Source organism: Solanum pennellii, chromosome 4 (assembly GCF_001406875.1).
Source record: "Solanum pennellii chromosome 4, SPENNV200".
Lineage (NCBI taxonomy): Eukaryota > Viridiplantae > Streptophyta > Magnoliopsida > Solanales > Solanaceae > Solanum > Solanum pennellii.
The window spans coordinates 4,415,489-4,437,009 of NC_028640.1; the positions used below are offsets into that span (position 1 = coordinate 4,415,489).

Sequence of the window (21,521 nt, forward strand, 5' to 3'; positions counted from 1 at the left end):
TCTGATTTTCTTTAAAAAAATAAAAAATTACCCTCCCCCCTCTCCCCTCCACCCCCCACCTTCCACCAATCGACTCCTAAATTTTTTTGTTTTCTAAAAATAAAAAAAATGTTTCATTTGTCATTAATATGGACTGAATATGGATTCTCAAGTTAACCCATTTTGTCCATATTTGTATGAACTTAAATAGGTTGAAGACCATATTAATCCATTTAAGAAAATGAAAGAAAATATGAGTAATCCATTTAATTTAATATGGACAAAATAGTTTCATTTCACTTATATGGGCTAAAATTGTCGCCCCTACATTACCCAATAATTGATATTTTTATAATCTTGAACTTCTAAAATAATAATTATTTTGAAAAATTAAGATAAAAAATTTAAACAGGAGAGGAAGTAGTTGAAGTACAACTAATAAATTGACAACAATTATTCTCCTATATATTAAACTCATTTGGTCCTATTGAGAAAATTCACAACACACAGAAAAATAAAGTCAGCCAAGCTAAGTTTAGTGCAGAGAAATGAAGAGCAAGATTAGAGTTCTATTTGAATCATTTATATCATGTGGAAAACCTTCTAAAGGTATGTCGTAACATATTGAAGGTTATAATCTTTTAATTTCAACAACTTAAATTTTATTTTATTTTACTAAAAATTTTAACGAAAAAAGTTTTCTCTGAATCGAACTTCTTTTTAGTTAGAGAAACATTTATATTGCTTATATTGAAGAGGGGAAAAGTTTATCCAAATTGGATTTGGCTCCCCTCCGATATTAGATCTCTTCATTTCTCCAAATATACTCTTATAATTTTGACATATGTCCATTATTAGAAATAAAAGTTTTCTTCGCCATAAATTAGTGAAAATTTACGTTATAAAATATAATTTTTAATTTTCATTCATTTTTCCATCGAATCAACTCAATAGAAGCCATATTCGTTTAAATTTACCTCTGAAATATTTAATTTGTCATGTGTTTACCATTTAGTCCATGAATTCCTGATACGATCCTCTTTCTAATGGTTATCTACCATAGCTCAAACAATTACTACGATAAAGTTTAATGACGAAGTCAAAAATTTTATTGTAAGTGTCAAATAAAAAATAATAATAAAAAAATCAATATGTAGCACATGTATATATATAAAATTAAAATTTTAACCTAACTCAATAACATAATTTCTGACTAATAGATGTGAAATGACATTCCTTAGTATGACTATACACTGAATTTGAGCAGCGTACACAAATAAAAGGATCCAAGATTACCTATAAATTAATATTTTTTTATTAGCAATAATTTGAAGCACATGATCCTGAACAATTATTATGAATTTAATTGTCTTAAATGTTAGGTGGGGGGGGGTATATTTTTTTTTTGGTCTTAAATGATAGGTAGGGTATATTTTACTCTTTTGTTCTTTTCTAAAAATAAATAATCATGAAATGACTTCTCAACTATATTTATATTATAGCTATTTCTAACTTATTTAAGACTAAGGAAGAAAGTGTAGTTAGGAGCGGAGTTATCTTGAACGAAGAGTGATTCAATATACATTTTTTTATATGTGATGTTTAGAAGTTAAATCTTAGCTATTATAATTATCTGACTCCGTCTATCGTAGTGCACTTTTGTACTATTGTGAAACTCATTTTGATATATTCTCTTCAAATTTGTGTAAACTAGGACATGACAAAGACCAAGAACCAGTCCCTCTTGATGAATCCACAATAAATGCACAAGGACAAAGACAAGAACAACATGAAGATGATGCACAAAGCCAAGGAGTACTAGTGAAAGATGAACAAAAAAATGCACAATTAGGGCAAATTGTGAAAAATGAAGTGGAAAATGCAAAAGTAGAACAAGTAGAACGGGTGTTTGTAATGGAATCTAGAGTAAAAATAACAACATATAGAAACATAGGAACAACTTCACAACAAGCAAAACGTTCACGCCAACGATCACCTCCTGAATTCAAGACCGGCAGCAGAGATCTTATGTGAAAAATTCGATTTCCTCTGGTTTATTATTACGTATTATTTCATAATGTATTGAATTATTATGGTATATTGTATTGCTTTGATATGAATATATAATAATTTGATATATTCTATTGTTTCTCGACGTGGATAAACATACAGAACTAGTAACAGTAAAATTTTCTATTTATTGCTGCAAAAATCTTTAGTGACAGTTGAGTTAATGTCATTGTATCTAGAGTTGCTAAAGTTTATAGCGGCACTGATAGAGTGTTGTTTATGAATATCCATATTTATTATTATTGTTTGGCTGGGAACAACTTATCTCGGGATTATCATCTTGAAATAAATCATCCCAGGGTAAGTTATTATTCCACTATGTATGTGAGATAATTTATCTTGGTGCTAAAATATAAATAGTGGGATAAATAATTTAAAAATTACCTTATACTTCCAATCAAACACAAGATAAAATAATCATATATTTAATTACGAAATTATTATACTTTATACCTTACACAAATCGACTTCTTATTTGTCTCTATTGAATCCTTTATTTATTGTAGTAAAGGACAAATATTACTAACAATAATAAATAGATTAAAAATGAAGGGGAAAATATAAGATAATGGTCCAATCCTTTCAAATCAATGGTTATATAAAATATGACTTTTATCAATATTACATATGATAAATTAAAATAAATATTATATTTAAACGACGAGTACCACCAAATATATAAAAATTAACCACCCAAACAACCTGTCATTAGTGTTTCATGTTTGCTTGGTCAAGTATTTGTCCTGGTCATTCTTTCATCATAGTTGGGGTAGATATTAGGTGAGTATATATATTATATACTCTTAAAAGAAATAAAATGTAAAGAACACGTGAAAGAAATAATGACCACTAACATGATAAATAATTTAATCAAATATTATTATTTAACATATAAAGTGTTCAATACTTGAATATACTTGGAGAAAATTTCCTAAAAATTTAAACTACGGACAAGGGCCTAAAATACCTTTAAAGTATTGAAAATGGTACAAAATTACTCTTCATCCCCCTATTGGCTCCAAAATGCCCTTTTCATCCACCTATTGGCTCCAAATACCCTTGTCATCCACCTTTGTGTTCAAAATTGACCACTTTTAATTGTTTTAAAATTAAACTCTTTAAATATTTTTTAAAATACTTGGCGTTCAATTATTGATTATAATTATAATTTATTAATATAATTTATAAACGAAACCACTACACACTCATTACTAACTAAACCTCACCCAATTAATAATCCAATTATAATATCAAAATCGTCATAAACACTACTAAAACACGATGAAATTATAGATTTCTGAAAATGACGTTCAAAATTATTCGAGTCCGAATCGGAGCCCCAATTAAATTTAGGTTGAGCCGCTTATTTAGGAGGACACTTTCTTTCAAAATAGAATTAGAAATTTATGATTAAAGGTAAAGAAGTAATACATCCCGAATTGATTCATGCACTTTTTTTTAAAGATAATTTAATAAATATTTATGATTTGTTTTAAAACTTTAATATATTATTTTGAAAAAAAGTTACCTATGAAGTAACATCACATAATTGAGACGTAAGTTTAATTAAGATAAACATAGTCAGACTTTTAAGTTTATTGGTGATTTTTATTTAGCCACTTGAATGTATGATAATTTACTTCTATAATTTTTAAAAACAATCAATTGGCAGTAGCTTGCATTAATAATGTAACGGGTTCATTAATTTAGAGGGATTTAATTATTAATGGGGTGGGTAGTGGATTGATTTATAAATTATACTAATAAGTTAAATTATAACATATAGTTGAGCACCACGTATTTTAAAAAATATTTAAATAGTTTAAATATAAAACCGTTAAATAAGTGGTCAATTTTGAACCAAAAGGTGGATGACAAGGGCATTTTGGACCCAATAGGTGGGTGGGAAGGGTATTTTGGACCCAATAGGTGGGTGGAGGGTAATTTTGTACCATTTCCAATACTTTGAGGGTATTTTAGGCCCTTTTCCGTTTAAACTAAATGGGGATTGAAGAGGTGGAAGGGAAATTAGACGTGACAAAGGACAGAGTGTTTAACAATTTTTTATTAAATAAAAGATTATCAATAAAAATAAGTACAAATAGCAAGAGGGATAAATCTCACCTCATCAATTCTAATAAAATAATAAATCTTTACTAATTAATAATAATAAAGAAAATAAAATTTAGAGAAAATCAAAATATAATATGATTATCACATAACTTATAATATATATACTCTATAATGATAGAATAATATAAAAATATAAACGTCAAGAAGAAAATTGAGTTATAAACTTCAAAACTTCCTTTAAATTGAGTCTCTCCTAATGATTCAAAGGGAAAATTAGATTGGGTGTGAATTAATATGACAGGTAACGTTCACTTCACATTGTGATATCACTAAGACTGAGTATAAAGTAGAGAAAAAGAATTGGTGGAATTCCATTTCCAGTCAATATTCCAACGTACTTATTTGAATATTTTAGTACCAACACGTTGTCACATAGTTTCCTAGGATTCTTGATTAATATTACTAATTTACAAATCACATTGTTCTTATGCTCTATTAAAATATGATAAATAAAAAATGCTAATAAATGACAACAGTTATTCTCTTGTATATACACATAAATAATTAAGCCTCGTTTTTTTAAAAAAAAAATAAATCATCATCTCGAATTGTGATTCCTTTTGGTGTGGGGGTTAGACTTGACCCCTACCATGTCGATTAATTCAAAAAGTTACATATATTAAAGGGGGCATGGACCATATCCCTAAGCTAACATATTACATCATAAAAAGCTTCACAAAAAAGAGAGGAGTAGTAGCCTATACAATCTCCTTCTCTATGTAAAAGCAAATAGCTTCTTCTAAACAAATAGTTCTCCACATGATATGAAGGATTCAAATAGAACTCCAAATACACACAAAAATAAAGTTGAGGGCATAGAAATGAAGAGTAAAATTAGAGTTCCGTTTGAATCCTTCATATCATGTGTAAAACCTTCTAAAGGTATTTGGAATATATATATATATATATATATATATATATTGATGATTATAATCTTTTCTAGAAATTAATTGAGTAGGTAGGATGTTCCTTTTTCCATCAATTTGTCCATTTTTCCTTTTAAAAAAATTAAACAAGCACTCAATTGTCTTATTTGAAAAATAAAGAAATAAATTAAACAAGTAGTCAACGTACTAACTATCTTATTTGAAAAATAGATGTAATCATGTGATTATCAACTACTTGCTTTTACATGTCAAAATTATAAATAATTCCTCACGTGGATCTCAAGGTCTATTATATATATATAAGTAATTATTGAATCTTTCAACAATTAATCTCCTATAAACTAAAACTCATTTAATCAAGTGGGAAACAATACCTAGAAAACAAAAATGGCTAATTTCATTGTAGATACAAAGAACAAGATACAAGATCTTTTTGTGTACCTTGTTTCATGTGGAAAATCATCTAAAAGTAAGATTTTATTCTGAAATTTCATTTCGAAATTGTGTTAATGTGGAAGTGATTTTGGTAGCAACAAAATGTAGGGTTAGCAAAATTAGCTCATGTACATTTGACATCTCTAACTAGATATATATATATATCTTCAATTTTGTCGGTAAAAATTCATAGAATCGACCTTTTAAATTCATATAATCGACCTTTTAAATTCATATAATCGACTCAAAATTGAAAATTGTTTGAGTGACAATGTGGGAAAGGCAATTTTTTTTTGTTTTTTGTATTTGACTCTAAATGTATGAATTTTAAAATCATCGGACCAAAATTTGAATAAAGCTCCAAAATCACGAATTTTTAAAATGTTAGGCCAAAATTGGGTGTCAACAGTTATAATTTAACTTGATAATATTATTTATAAACAAATCCACTACCCACCTATTACTAATTAAACCCCACCAATTAATAAACTCGCCCCATTATTAATACAACAACAAGAAAGCTATTGCTAATGAGTGTTTCTAAAAATTTGAGGCGAAAATGTCTATAGAAGTACATTATCATTTATACATTCAAGTCCTCATTCAAAATATATTATAATTGAAGTGTCTAAATAAAAATTACCGATAAACTTAAAAATTTGACTATGTTTATCTTAGTTATTCCTTCGTCTCAATCATGTGATGTTACTTAATAGATAATTTTTTTAGGGAAAAGGGACAGATTTACCCCTGAACTTTAATAAATGGTACGTATATGCCCTCCGTTATACTTTGCGTCCACATAAGCCCCTGCCGTCCAATTATAGATACCCCTCTCACTAACGGACCCCTAATTTTTTTTACACGTGTCTTAATCCTATTGAACTACCTGTTTAACCTTTTTAACCCATGACCCAATTTCCTCTAAAAGAAATCCTAATTAAAACACCAAATTAACGAGAAATACACCTAAAACATATAAAGTTGCTTGCCTAAAAAACTTTGAAATAGAAACAATTTCCCAAACTCAAAATCAAGATAAACAGTATATGTGTCTGTGTGAAAGAAATATAAACCCTTTTCGGCCTATGTGGCACTAGATTGTGGGTCCAATGCTGATTGACTTTTTTTTTCAAGCTAGTGCCACGTAGATCGAAAAGGGGTAGAAAATTACTTATAAAATAAGTTCAGGGGGTAATAGGACATTAGTATAGTATAAGTGTGTCTGAAATTTCGAGCATAGATTGAGGAGGTACTTATGCATTTTCCCTAGAATTAAGATATACTCGTACGTTAAGGTTTAAGAGCTGAGTATTAATTAGAGTTTTTATAATATATTATATCTATGCTCAAACAAGAACTATATTTTGATTTGCACATGAATAATCTATTGTTACATTGGTTTAGAGTTTGGAAATTCAATATCTTCTCGATCACTTTCTTAATTGTTACATTGGTTTAGAGTATTATAACTTAATATTCATCAATTAATATTGGTAAGTCACAGAGCGTTGCTCTTTATAGTAATGCTTGGAGAGGGGGTCTTACTTACTAGTCATTACGTCATTGAATAGTAGTAGATGGCTTTTAAGCTACCAAAAATAATTTTTACTTTATTTGCTTCTTTTCTCGAATACAAAAAATGAAGAAAATGTCCAAAACATAAAAGAGTTGGATTTTGTCAACCTAAACATATAAGAGTTGAATCACATGTATCTGCAACCTGCCCTACTTCATATTAGTTGTTTAAAAAATTCACTTCAATCTGCCTTTCGTTCCTTCCGACTCGCACAACCTTAAACTCAACCCGGTCCCGCATAGCCTTAAACCCACCTCACTCCGCCCCGCATCCTCCCTTCCCCATTGCCATCCCTATTTGTTGCTTCAAAAATGTTGCCTACGAATTCAGCGGCGGAGCTAATATTTGGGGTTACATCCATACCTCTTTCAGTGAAAAATTATATTATTTATACATGATTAATTTTATTTTTATGTATATATAATAATTGTTGAACTTACTTCGGCTAGTTCATACTTTTATTTTTCATATTTTAAACGGCTTAGTGAAAATCTCGATTCCACCACCACCCCACAATCCAATTTCCATATTTATCTCTTATCACATCTCCTATTCCATTTATGTATTTGTATAGTTGACAAGCGAGATTGAGAGAAGGAAGAGCGAAGCAAGCGAGAGAGGGAAAAGAGAGGAGAGACGCGAAATTTATATGAATATTTGTCAGATAAATATATATATGTAACTGATATACATATGTATTTGTATATCTAGAGAATGAGAGTGGAAGGAGGAGAGACGCGAGCGGGAGAGGGCAGAGAGTGGAGAGAGAGTAATTGTATATGTATATATGTCATATAATTATATTTGTATATGCATATGTGTATGTATAATTTGCATTTGATCATTTGTATTTGTATGTGCATAAAAGAGGAGAGCGACGACAGAGTAGAAGAGAGGAGAGAGACGACGTAATTAATTACATCTAAAATTAATATGTGAGCCGTAATCAATTCAGACTATAACTATATTAGCTAATTAACTTGTATATATTTACTTATCCGCGTAATTTCCCCTAATTTTAAAGGTCATCAAAAACTCAAAATTAAATTAATTTGGAAAGCACTCTTTAATTTTAAGATGTAAATATCAGTCTACCCACATTTTGATACTTGTTATTTATAATAGTAAAAATTGATGAATGATGGACCTTGCTAAATCCCGAAATATATAAATAATAACAAGTAGTGAAACAACTTGAGGCATGTATCCACACATAAATGTTAAAATGATAGAACATGTAGCCACACAAAGTACTATATTCAATACATCAAGAAGCTCATTGTTATTGATATCTTTCATGTGTGAAAAAAGGAAAAATTGCCACTAGATTTCCAAAAGAAAAGACTATACATGACCTAAGTATATAAATTTTATTTATACATCAAGAAGCAAAATGTAGGAGAAAACAAAAAGACTCCCTAGCTATATATAATAAGGTGGTAAATTTATTATCAAAACTCTAATTATTAGACTAATTGCTATATACATAGCTAGTCAATTATTAATTAATTAATTTCCTAACCCAAATGGCATTAGCCCTAATGAGCAGTTGTTTAAGCTTTCCCCTCACATTAAGGCTCATTATCTCATTTGCACCACCAACTAACTCTTTCCCTATAAATATTGCTGGCACACTTGGATGACACCCTAATTCAATTAATGCCTTCTCCATTTGCTTCCCATTTGGATGTGTATCGAGCTTGTAAATTATAGGGTTTGCACCAAAACTACGTATTAGGGTTTCGATGCTGTGAGAAATGCAACAACTACTCTTGGAGAAAATCACCACCCCACTTGTTGCTCCCAACTTCATCACCATATCCATGTTTAATACAAGTTCAAGAAATGAGTATAGTTTAATTTGGCCAAATGCCAAGATATGTATGTAACTTTTAGTGAAGAGGAAATTTGAAGTTCTGAAGGCCACAAAAAATTGTGGAGTGAATTTGAGACTTGATTTGTAGTTGAGAAAATTGGACCTTCCATGAAGCTATATATAGATGCATTATGTTAGCTAAAAGAGAATGAAAAATGAAAATCGATTGAAGAATAACAAGTTGATGGATATATCTAGATTGTTCTTGATCATTTGTATGATGAAAGGGCATGCATGAAAAATGAATAGAATATGATAATCACCTTTGAAATATTCCCATAACATTGTTCCCTTTTGGATTGTCACTAGATTTTGTTTTTTTTCCTCTCTCTCACTCATTTTTAGTCCTTTTTGTATACACCAATTTTATGTGAGGTAATTTGACTGTAGTTTAAGAAAGAAAAGAAGATTTTTAAAACATGCGGTCCAAAATGAATGATATAAATTATGACCGTAAATCATTTCATTAAGGATAAAATATACATTTTATAGTTAGATTGTTACTTAATATAGAAATGTAACATTCTTTTTTAAAAGGACTAAAAAGGAAAGTAAATCATACAAATTGGGACAAAGGAAATAACAAAAATTGGGACAGGAGATTACAAAGTGGGGAAATCAAACCTTCACCAATAAGATGATAGTTCAGATAATCAGTAACTTCAATAATTATTAACGTTGCATTATGGTCAAGTTTCTATAAGAACAAAATGTATATAATTTGTGAAATCCCTGATGTAAATATATCTGCTAAAGGAAAAAGAAATCTACATGTCCAGCTGGAGTAATCTTTTTCAATAGAATATTACTTTTAATTTGAGAAAAAAATGAAATCTTTTAAGAATATATATCCTCATATAGACGTGTTGTTGAAATCAAGTCCACATTAATTATACGATCTGTACTATAGACAAATTTTGATTAAAATTACCTTTGGTATAGAGTAGATATATCAAAGTACAATTAGTACTGATCCACAAAAATGCTTGATCCCTTACCATTTCGAAAGGCCACATATTATGATAGTACTCTATTTTTCCTAGGTAAAGGTATTGAAATGAAACGATTAGTCGATTAATATAGACATAATATATAAATATGACATTTAATTTGACATCATCTAGTGTCTATTGGATCATGCACAAGTAGACACTTAAACATATATAAAATTGAAAAAACTGACACATGCGTCCTATGTGACATGGTACACGTAGGACGCCACATAAGATGTTGCATAGAACGTGCATTATCATGTAGAACATGTGAATTTACTTTTTCAATTCTATACAAGTTAAAGTGTCTATTTTGTGCATCCAACATTAGAAGACATAGATGTCAGATAAAATCAAATTAAAAATCATGTTTATGGAGCATTACAATGTAATCTTGGAACGTGATTCGAAGATATCTTTTGAGATGATCAAAGCTAACTACAATATCCCTTGACAAATGAAGAATATCATGACTTGTATTCAAAATATTTGAAGTACTATTACTTGCGAGTTACGATATTCACTACATCAAAAATGATCATTAGCGGTAATTAATATTTAATTACCGCTAAATATATATTTTTAGCAGCAATTAACAATTTTTGTATATGTCCCTAAATCTTTTAGGGATATTGGTTCTAATAACACTTAATTAACTAATGCCGGTAATTAATATTTATTGCCGCTAAAAGTTGTTTTTGTTGTAGCGATTGTTACAGGAAAGTCAATCAAATTGCAAATGTCTTGGCAAAATAGGGTATTACAAATGAGAAGTTGGTTATTTTTGCACATGCTCACTTACTATATATTATATGCCTATGATTGCTCATCCGCCTGACTTATATTTATAATATTGAATAATCACAATTACAATCCTATTACAACTACAATACATAGAGATCAACTATAACACAAACTCTAACAATTCATTCTTTATATTGTTATTGTTATTATATTACGTATGACGTTTCAAAGTTGATGTTCCACCTGATGATCTAGAATCAAGATATTCCAACAAAAGTGATATTTTTCACTGTGAAACTATGGGTATTATTTTCTAGGACGTTACGAATAAACTCATAAAATAAAATTTAAGCTTAAACAGAGTAGATCATACGATACTTGTAGTAAATTAAAGGTGAAAAAGATCATTATTCAGAGCAGATGTTGTTTATTTCATGTGATGGACATAGAGCTGTCAATATGGGCTAGCCCACCCCATCCGGGCTAACCCATACAGGCTTTGACATTTTACGGGTCAGGCCGGGCTAGCCCATTTTTGGTGTGGGCCAGAAAATGATCGGCCCAACGCACAAGTACGTGGGCTACAGGCTTGTCGGGCCAGCCCACTTTTTAAAAAATCATATTTTTTTATAATTATTAAATTAAATTATAAATTATAATTTAAAAATTTTATCATAAATATCGACAAAACAAAATTACATTATGTTAGGCCTCATTTGTTTGCACTTAATTTGGTTTGAATCGTAATAATTCGGATTTGCCTTATTAAATGTATTTGTTTTTAAGAACTGGATCTTAATTATTTAGATTCAGTTCATTAAGTTCGTTTGTTTTATTTTCTTATAAGCCTCTTAATGGGTCTGGATATATCTGAATGAATCAAATCTATAAGACACCTTTAACACTATTAAGACTAAAAAATAAGACTCATATCTTAATTCAACTAGATCACAACAACTCATACAAGTTGTTTTCTTATTTAATTAATATTTAATTACATGCTTGTCATTATAATTTCCTTTATTCATATTAATTTACTATACATCTTTTACTTTCATAATTAATCAATATATTTGAATTGATAAGCACTCCCATGATATAATATTTAGCACGGTTTCAAAAAATAAGAAAGTATTAGTTATTTGATCGTTAACAATAATAAATTTTTATAATAAAATAAAATAAAATATTTTCCTAAACTATATATTTACTACTCTATATAAACTATTTTAAATTGCATTACATTAGATTCTCAAAGTATTTTGAGTGCAAAAAATAGTCATATTAATGATGTAACTTGATGTTGAGTTCTTAAAAGATAAATCATATTACCTTGTTACGGCAAAAAATGTTCAAAATATTATTTTATATGGAAAAAAAACTATTTTACTAACAAGGTTTTGATAATATTTTATTGATATAACGTTTAATTTCTATGTGCATTCATATATGAAAACAAACTGTCCCAATAATTTAGTGTTCAGATTCAGAGACAATGTTTTAATACTCAGATGTTTATTCAGATTTACACATCTTAATATTTAAATGCGTATTCAAATTCAGACGTCTTAGTCTTAATGGAAACAAATGAGACCTTAATGTCACTACTTGTTAATCAAATTCACAAATAAAATTATCTTTATAATATTTAGGGAAAATGCACAAGTACCCCCAAGACTATGACCGAAATCCCAAAGACACACCTTACTAAGGTCGTATTACCCCCCTGAACTTTTTTTTTTTTTGTAATTTTGTGTACCTCTTTGACTTACGTGACGTCCAAATATCTCTGACGCGCCTCAATTGCGTGGAGTCACATAGAGTGCCACATAAGACAAAAGGCGTATAAAATTACAAAAAAAAAAAGTTTAAGGGGTAATAGGACCTTAGTTTGTTAAAGTGTGTCTCTGGGATTTTGGTCATTTTCCTTGATACTTATTAATTTCTTTTTCAACTAAAAGTATAAATATCTAAATAGAAATATTAACCTAATTGTTTTGATTTTGGACTCTCTTTATTTTTAAATTTTAATATTATATTATATTTTTTAATTAATTTTTATTGGCCCACGGGCCGGCCCTACCGATATTTCTCAAGCCCCCTAAATGAGCAGGCTTATTAAGGCCGGGCTAAAAAGCCCTTTTCTTAAATGGGCTCCAAAAATCTTAGCCCAGCCCTATTAAATCCCGGATTAGGCCAGGCCGGCCCAACGGGCCTAGCCCATATTGACGGCTCTAGATGGACATTGCTCAATCTTAAAATATATTACATGATAAAAACATAAAGCATATAGCCCTATGTAGAAAAAACAATATTATTGATACTTTAGATTAAAATGCATTATTACATACATAAAAGATGTTCACTTGTTATCAACTTCTTTATTTCTTGCGTACAAAGTAAAATTGCCAAAGTATATTACAATATTTGTACATCAAAAAGCAACTTAAAATGGGAGAAAAAACAAAGTAACGCTCTGAAGAAGCTAAAAGAAACTTTACAAATGGGGTTGGTTTATTGTCAAAATTAAAAATTTTGACCTCGAGAGATCGGTATTTTTTAATTATTTTTTTTTTAAAAAAAAAGATTATTTAGTTGGATAAACTCCTACACTTGCAACCAAGTCATTATTAATTAAATTTCTATACCCAAATGGCATTAGCCCTAATGAGCAATTGTTTAAGCTTTCCCCTCACATTAAGGCTCATTATCTCATTTGCACCACCAACTAACTCTTTCCCTATAAATATTGCTGGTACACTTGGATGACACCCTAGCTCCATCAATGCCTTCTCCATTTGCTTCCCATTTGGATGTGTATCGAGCTCATAAATTATAGGGTTTGCTCCAAAACTACGAATTAGGGTTTCAATGCTGTGAGAAATGCAACAACTACTCTTGGAGAAAATCACCACCCCACTTGTTGCTCCCAACTTCATCACCATATCCATATTTAAACAACTTCAAGAAATAATTGATTAGTAGTTTGGCTCAAATGCCAAGTTATATATGTATATAGCTTTTAGTAAAGACTAAAGAGGAAAGAAGTTGTGAAGTGAATTTGAGGTTTGATTTGTTGTTGAGAAAATTGAACCAAGCATGAAGCTATATATAGAGAACACATCTAATTAGAACAAGTTGGATATATCTAGATTTTTCATGATAAGGGCATGCATGCCTTATCTACATTTAAAATATTCTTAGAACATTAATATTGTTGCATTTCCAGTGTACATATATCATCTAAAGGAAAAAAAAGAAACCTATATTTTATCCAGTTGGAGTGACTTTCTTAAATAGAATCTTATTTTAATTTGAGATTTTCTTCTACTTTAAAAGAATATGTCCTCATTGACATGTTGATATCAAGTCCACATTATACTATCCGTACCACAAAGATAAACTTTGTTAAAATTCCCTTTTGAAGGGAATTTAGTAACATGAATTGCTGATCTATGAAAATTATATTGCTCCCTTAGCACCTCCAAAGGTCACATATATTATTGTACTTCCCCAATTCAATTTATTATAAGCTTATTATTAGAAATAATTAAAAAAATCCGCTATGAATCGATAGAAGATCTGTGCTATAGAACATAATTTTTAATGTCATACTCATTTTCTATCAAACTGGCTCAATGGGAAAATATGGTGAGAAACAAGAATAGTACACAAATTTTCTAATTTTTTACGTGACATGTTTAAGGCCACAAGATTAAATGACAGTTTTTTACATTTGATATAACTTTAATTTAGGACCACAAGATTCAAAAGTCTTCTTTATTGTTTTAAACTCCGCGTCAAGTAGAACTAGTCCATTCTTTGTGAAATGGAGGAAGTATAATTTTCTTTTCAATCATTCTCTATGATTCAATCGAAATATTTGGAAGTATAGTGGCTAAAGGGAAAGAAACATTTTTCTATACGGAACGAAAAAGAAAGTAAGACAAATAAATAGAAATCGATGGAGTTTGTTTTAGTCTAAAAGATATATGTGGCACTTCTTTTTTGATTTGAGGATAAAATAAAATCTTAAAAATATGTCTTGTACTAGAACAAGAAGAAAGAAAGGTATTTCAAAACAATATTCTTTTACTTTGATCATGACTAACTAAGTTGAAAATTTCTTCAGAAATATTCCAAACAGTATATAGATCACATGCATGATCAATTGTCCTCTTATCATCTATTGATTCTTTCTGAAAAAATAAAAAGTGCTACGAAGAAGAAATAGTCCTTTGCTACCTTTGAAAGGCTATTATTTGGCTAACCAAAAATTCTTATACTGTTATTCTACACGATCTAGAATTTAGTTACTTAACTTTTCATTCAGTGCGAAATAGGTTATCTAACGTGTTTGAACAAAGCAGTAATTAAGAACATGTAGACATCAAAATTTTATGTAACTCTACAAGCCGTGTTTAATTTCAGTTGACACTCTACAAGACGAGTTTAATATCAATTAGGTTTTAGGAGGTTACTCTATCCTACACCCTAGTTCATACCTAGATAAAAGGTAATATTCTTTTTGAAAAGGCATATTGAATATCTCATAAACTTCTGGGTATTTGTAAAGATCAAAATCTTGAATATCTCAAAAATCTTGGGTATTCATAAAGATCAAAATCTCAAATATTCATGAACTCTTGGGTATTATAAAGATCAAAATCTTGAATATGTCATAACCTTTTGGATATCTATAAAGATCAAAATCTCAAATATCCCATAAACTCTGGGGATATTCATAAGGAGATCAAAGAAGCCCAAATCATCCCTAATTCGAGAAATACGTTACTAGCAACTCTCAAATTATGGAGAAAGGTTAGAGGTAAGAATCAAGGGAGGAACAGAATTGCACATGCACCGTTTATAAACAAAATATTTTGTTAAAGATGCATGACAAATATTTCCTTAACTATTGCGATACTCATTCAAACATCAACATATGTCAAACCCTTCTTGATAATCAAGTACTTCAAGAAGATATACAAATTCTTTTATGAAGGTCAAGTTCAAATCATCCTTGATTAGAGAAACATGCTACTCACAAGCTTCGAACTAGGACAAAATTTAGAGAGAAGAATAAAGGGAGGAACAAAACTATACTTATATTGTTTTATCGATAATATTCTTGTTTTTTCATATTTTGCTTGTGGTTAATTTATATTATTTTTCATATATTTAACATTTGTTGCAAACAAAATAATAAGTAGATAACATAATATTTTACATGAACAAATATCTCTCTCAAAAGGTGTAAAAATCACGTCCTGTATATCTATCGAATTTAACTCCAAATTCAATAAATCATTGAGCCTAAACAATTTAAGATTAAGAAGTCTGTAATCCAAAAACTAAACTCTAAATCATAAACTTCATTACAAACCTCCCAAGTCTTTGAGTTATCATAAATTTGAAGGTACATAACTCACTGAAATAAGATTACATCACCATTACTTCCCTTTAAGCAAAACTCTCCAGAGAGTTGTTCTTCACTTCAAACTCCACAAACTCAAACTCTCTTGACTTAGAGATTTACTTCAAGTAAGACATTCAAACTCCACAAATTCAAACTCTCTTCAGTTCAACACATGTACAAAATTTCCTATCAATTCAAATCTTTTGAACTTTTGAGTTCTAATTAAAGTGAAACTCGTTCTTTAAATCAAACTCTTTGATTCTTTTGTGTTGTAGTCAAACTTTAACTCTTCAATTTAGCGCATGACTGTTTCATTGAGTTTATCACAAAATTATTATCCGTTCCTTGATTATTGCATGCTTGTCTTTATTCATTAGTGATCTTGCTACGGATTCAGCTTCTTGAGATAGTGTATATATGAACCAAATTGACTTATATGTTTCATGTTACTTTGTTAATTATCAAAACAACATAAAATCCAACATGTACTCTCCTCTCTCAATTTTTTCTCACGAAGTCCGTTAAATTTTAAACGAGAAAAGAGGCATTGTTAAAGGGTATATTTTCTCCTTTTTTCCTAAAAAAAGTTACTTTGAAATTCAGATAACATTTTTAGGGAAAAGAGTTTTAAAATATCTCTCATTGTCTCTAATTATACTATATATAGTGTCAAATATACCCTTGTCGTTACTGAAACATGCAAAAATGTTCCTATTTGATTTGGGGAATTCCATCCAAAATATGGATATTTTCGCACACTCTGATAACTGTAAAGACATATTTGATCCTAGAGTATAACTAAAGACAAAATTATTAATAGGCAATATAAATGGAAATTTTGTTTACCCTTTTTCCATATTCTTATGATTCTCAACAAGGACATATTATATATGGGCATTATTGTTGGTTAACGAGTCAAGTTCTAGCATCACATTTAATTTTATGATATGACTTGTGCAAATTGGAATGCATTCCCTATCATTACTAAAATGAAAAAAATGTCAAATTCTCTTATTGATCTAGTATCTGGGTAGGAATATTGCGATCTAGTGTATAGGGAAGTAGGAGAACATATAAAGTAATTTTGATAATTGATAAAGTGAAGGCACGGTTCACTACTTGGTGTCGTATGTGTACTCTATGAGAGATTGCGGCAAAGAAGAAAAAGTATAGCGGCAAAGAAGAAAAAAATGCAGAACTTGTGAGAAAGAAGGATACAATTATGGAAAGAAATAAAGAAGTAACAATTCAAGTCAAATAAGGAAAGAAATAAAGAAATAGCAATTCAAGTCAAATAAGGAAAGAAATAAAGAAGTAGCAATTCAAGTCAAATAAGAAAAGAAGTAAATATAGACAAGTTCAAGAAGGAAAAGGATTTGTAATTCCTTTCCTTGTAGAAGTTGAAGGCAAATCAAATCTATAAAAGGATCAAGAAGTTGAAGGAAAAAAAGTGTCTTTGCATAAACATAAATCGAGAGAATTTATCAGCAAAGCCAAAACAATAGCCGTTGCATATTCACGAAATATATCATCTTGAGAGCAGTATTTACTGGAGAAAAAACGCAGGCATTCGTCATAGCAACGTAAAGACAAGGTTCACCTTCATCACAGCAACATAAGGACCAGGTTCACATATCTGTTCCACTCAGAACTATTTAATGTTGAAGTCTGATCAATTAAAATCTAGGGTTATTAGTCTTTGTTGATTTGTTCTTGGTTTACTATTGAGTTGTAATAATTCCTAAATTGTGTAACAAGAAGTGGGTTTGACTTTTTGGGAGTTGAGTCTTGAGAGAATTGTAACAAGAAGTGGGTTTGACTTCTTGGGAGAGAGATTGTGAGAATTGTAAACAAGAAGTGAGTTTGACTTCTTGGGTGGTTAGAGCTAAGAAGAGTTGAGAGTCTTTGTAAACAAGAAGCGAGTTTGACTTCTTGTTGAATGGAGAGTTTTCGATTATAGTTAATCGAAAAGGGTAGAAGTTTAGAGTTAGATTCATTGATTAACTGAGTTGTAAATCTTGAATTAATATAAAATTTCGACGTGGTTTTTCCCTTCCTTGAGTTAGAAAGGTTTCCACGATAAATCTTTGTTTTATTGTGTTGTGAAAGAATTACAAGAACCTGGTTCTTGTATCAGGGTAAGGTTTTCTTCATAGTGATTTAATTACCCCATCTCCAAATCAAGTGATATGAAAAAAATTGCAATTTATAATTTTAAATTACAAATGAAATCAATAAAAATTTACTTTAGAGAGGCAGAATATAAGTAATATGCCTTTTTGTTTGGTTAAAGAAAACAAAATGTAGCTAGAAAACGTCTAAAATTAATACAAGTCAAAAAGTGAAGTAAGATCGAAAAGGTAACATAAAATATCATCTTACATATTAGATTCCCACAAATGTACTACAATACAATAAACATAAAAAATATTATTTAAATGTACTAGAGATCATATTTATGATTGATATATATTATCATTGTTATGTACGTCATGTACATACGTAATGGACCTTGCTCAATCTTAAACGAGAAAAAGGAGCAAGTAATTAGTGATAGATTCTTTAAAAATAAAAATGTCAATGTAACAACACATTGTAGTATAAGATATGAGCATATTTATAATCTATTTATTTATTTTTACACCAAGAACCAAATCAAATAGGTAGAACAAAACAACCATCCAAATACACTTGTTAGTTGTTATCTAAATATAATTAATTTCTATACCCAAATGGCATTAGCCCTAATGAGCAATTGTTTAAGCTTGCCCCTCACATTAAGGCTCATTATCTCATTTGCACCACCAACTAACTCTTTCCCTATAAATATTGCTGGAACACTTGGCTGACACCCTAGTTCCATCAATGCCTTCTCCATTTTCTTCCCATTTGGATGTGTATCGAGCTCGTAAATTATAGGGTTTGCTCCAAAATTACGAATTAGGGTTTCGATGCTGTGAGAAATGCAACAACTACTCTTGGTGAAAATCACTACCGAGCTTGATGTTCCCAACTTCATCACCATGTCCATGTTTAAACAACTTCAAGAAATAATTAGTTTGTCAAAAATGCCAAGATATGTATATAGTTTTTAGTGAAGTGAATTTGAGGGTTGATTTGTTGTTGAGAAAATTGAACCTAACATGAAGCTATATATAGAGGCACTATATGTTAGCTAAAAGAGAAAAAAAAAGTGAAGATATATCTAATTAGAACAAGTTGGATATATCTAGATTTTTCATGATAAGGGCATGCATGCCTTATCTACCTTTAAAATATTCTCATAACATTGATATTGTTGTATTTTCAGTGTACATAGTATGCCCTCTTGAAAATAATATATATCATCATCTAAAGGAAAAAAAAGGTTCTGAGAATATTTTTTAATTTGAGATTATATTTTTTGAAATTTTTAAAGAATATATCCACATGCATTGACATGTTGTTGATATATCAAGTCCACATTATACTATCCGTACCACAGAGATAAACTTTGTTAAAATTCCCTTTGGAAGGGAATATAGTACATCAATTGTTGTTCTATGAAAATTGCTCCCTTAGTATCTCCAAAGGTCACATACACTAGTGTACTTTCCAGTTTTCAATTTGTTTATATGATTTTGACTTGACAGATAAATATTTTAATTTTCAACTGCAAATTATTTCTGTTACAAAATATGATTACATTTTTCCACTCATTTTCCACTGAATCAGCTCATATTGAAAAAATGCATAGTGAAAAACAAAAATAATGGGAAATTCCCTAATTTTCTGTTAAAACATAATTATTTTATTTCTTATCGATTCAATCAAAATATCTGTGAGAGTAGCCACTTCATACATTGTTTACTTGGAAATTTCAATGGGAAATAGTGGCTAAAGATATGTAGACTCTATAAAAATGTTCTTTAATTTTATGATCTTAAACATATCTGATAAAAAGTTGAAATTAAATCGAAGGGGTATCATTTTAGCTTCTAAAAAGATATATATGACACATTTTTTTGGGGGATCTGAGGATAAAATAAAATCTTCAAAAGATGTGTGGTACAAGAAAAAGAAAAAAAAAATCGAATTACAATATTCTTTTACTTTGATGATCATGACTAACTCAGATGAAAATAATTTTTCAAAAATATTCCAAAGTACAGTACATACATCACATGATCAACTGTCCTCTTATCATCTATTGATTCTTTCTGAGAAAAAAAAAAAAAAGAGAAGTGCTAAGAAGAAGAAATTGTCCTTTGCTACCTTTGAAAGGCTAGGTTTATGCATATTTGCCCTGCCAAATATTTAGACACTTTCGTGTCTCAATTTATGTAACACTCTTTAGTTATTATTATTGAAATTGGAAGAGGAAAAGAAATGACGGGTATATTTATTCCTTTTCCCTAAAAGAAATTATTAATATTTTTTAAAATTAAAACTTCGTCTCCAAATTGATCTTATATAGCTTAGAGTGCAAAAAGTTACAAATCGAGTTTGACATCTCAAACTATATACAAGATCATTTAGAAGAGGATAGTATATTTGTTAGTACATAACATGAATTCCTGTCCTTTACATCTTTGATCCTAACTTGTTGATGTTTGTTACTCATTGTATTCTACTGTTAGTTAGAAGTATAATTTTATTTTGATTGTTATTTAAATTTGATTATATCCGTTTAAATTCATTGTTAGAAAATAATAATAAAAAATTATTTTGTGTAATGACCGTTTTTATGTGATCGTGTGTCATTATCATAATATTTCCTTCTTATTTTATTTTTATTTATTATTTCATAAATTCTATTTTATCTTTTACGCTACCTTTAATACTATTACCCGGCGGTACGATAATTTTTTTATAGGTTTATCACTCAAATATGAATGTGTGACATTATATAATGAAGCAGTTTGTCTCTAATAATATTATAGTTCAAATATACGTCTGTTGTTACTAAAGTATGCAAAAATGTCTCTATTTTGAATGAGATCTTCCAAATCAAACAAAAAATAAATAAATAACTCACTCCCCTCTTTTAATATGATTTGACACAAGCCACCAAACAAAATAAATCATATCAAATTATAAACACCTCAATCCACATCTAGGAAAAAGTTCAATCTTATTTGATTTGGGTGATTCTATTCAAAAAAGAGTATTTTATTTTATTTTTGCATAATTAATAATGAAAAAGTCATATTTAGTTCTATTATATGTAACTTAGGAAAAATTTAACTAATAAATTAAAATATAAGGATATTTTAAATTATTTTCTCATATTTTTATGATTCTCGAGACAAGGATATCTATAAGATACATGAGAATTATTATTGTTTACAAGTTCGAGTTCTAGCATCCCAAGGAGTTTCGATAGCTTAATTAGTCCGTTAATTATTTTAACTCTCGTCTTATTAGT

The 21,521-nt window shown here is 29.3% G+C and overlaps 4 protein-coding genes across 4 annotated transcripts; 1 reads left to right on the top strand and 3 right to left on the bottom strand.

Moving 5' to 3' along the window:
• Positions 1–443: 443 nt before the first annotated feature.
• LOC107017116 lies at positions 444–2,116 on the top strand. Its single transcript, XM_015217391.2, has 2 exons — positions 444–588; positions 1,694–2,116. Exons 1-2 carry the CDS (start codon positions 528–530, stop codon positions 2,011–2,013), a joined length of 381 nt encoding a protein of 126 aa, XP_015072877.1. The 5' UTR covers positions 444–527; the 3' UTR covers positions 2,014–2,116.
• Positions 2,117–8,584: 6,468 nt separating this feature from the next.
• On the bottom strand, positions 8,585–8,908 carry LOC107016435 (monothiol glutaredoxin-S1-like). Its single transcript, XM_015216906.1, has one exon. The coding sequence runs from the start codon at positions 8,906–8,908 to the stop codon at positions 8,585–8,587; it is 324 nt and encodes a 107-aa protein (XP_015072392.1).
• Positions 8,909–13,061: 4,153 nt separating this feature from the next.
• On the bottom strand, positions 13,062–13,926 carry LOC107017295 (monothiol glutaredoxin-S1-like). Its single transcript, XM_015217559.2, has one exon. It carries the CDS (start codon positions 13,644–13,646, stop codon positions 13,338–13,340), a length of 309 nt encoding a protein of 102 aa, XP_015073045.1. The 5' UTR covers positions 13,647–13,926; the 3' UTR covers positions 13,062–13,337.
• A 4,910-nt stretch (positions 13,927–18,836) lies between these two features.
• On the bottom strand, positions 18,837–19,145 carry LOC107016437 (monothiol glutaredoxin-S1-like). Its single transcript, XM_015216907.1, has one exon. It carries the CDS (start codon positions 19,143–19,145, stop codon positions 18,837–18,839), a length of 309 nt encoding a protein of 102 aa, XP_015072393.1.
• Positions 19,146–21,521: the final 2,376 nt, after the last annotated feature.

Bases quoted from the DNA above. Each gene is read 5' to 3' on its own strand.
- LOC107017116 (XM_015217391.2), top strand. From the start codon at position 528: ATGAAGAGCAAGATTAGAGTTCTATTTGAATCATTTATATCATGTGGA. The intron at 589-1,693 runs GTATGTCGTAAC...TGTGTAAACTAG, and splicing joins ATGTGGAAAACCTTCTAAAG to GACATGACAAAGACCAAGAA.
- LOC107016435 (XM_015216906.1), bottom strand. From the start codon at position 8,908: ATGGATATGGTGATGAAGTTGGGAGCAACAAGTGGGGTGGTGATTTTC.
- LOC107017295 (XM_015217559.2), bottom strand. From the start codon at position 13,646: ATGGATATGGTGATGAAGTTGGGAGCAACAAGTGGGGTGGTGATTTTC.
- LOC107016437 (XM_015216907.1), bottom strand. From the start codon at position 19,145: ATGGACATGGTGATGAAGTTGGGAACATCAAGCTCGGTAGTGATTTTC.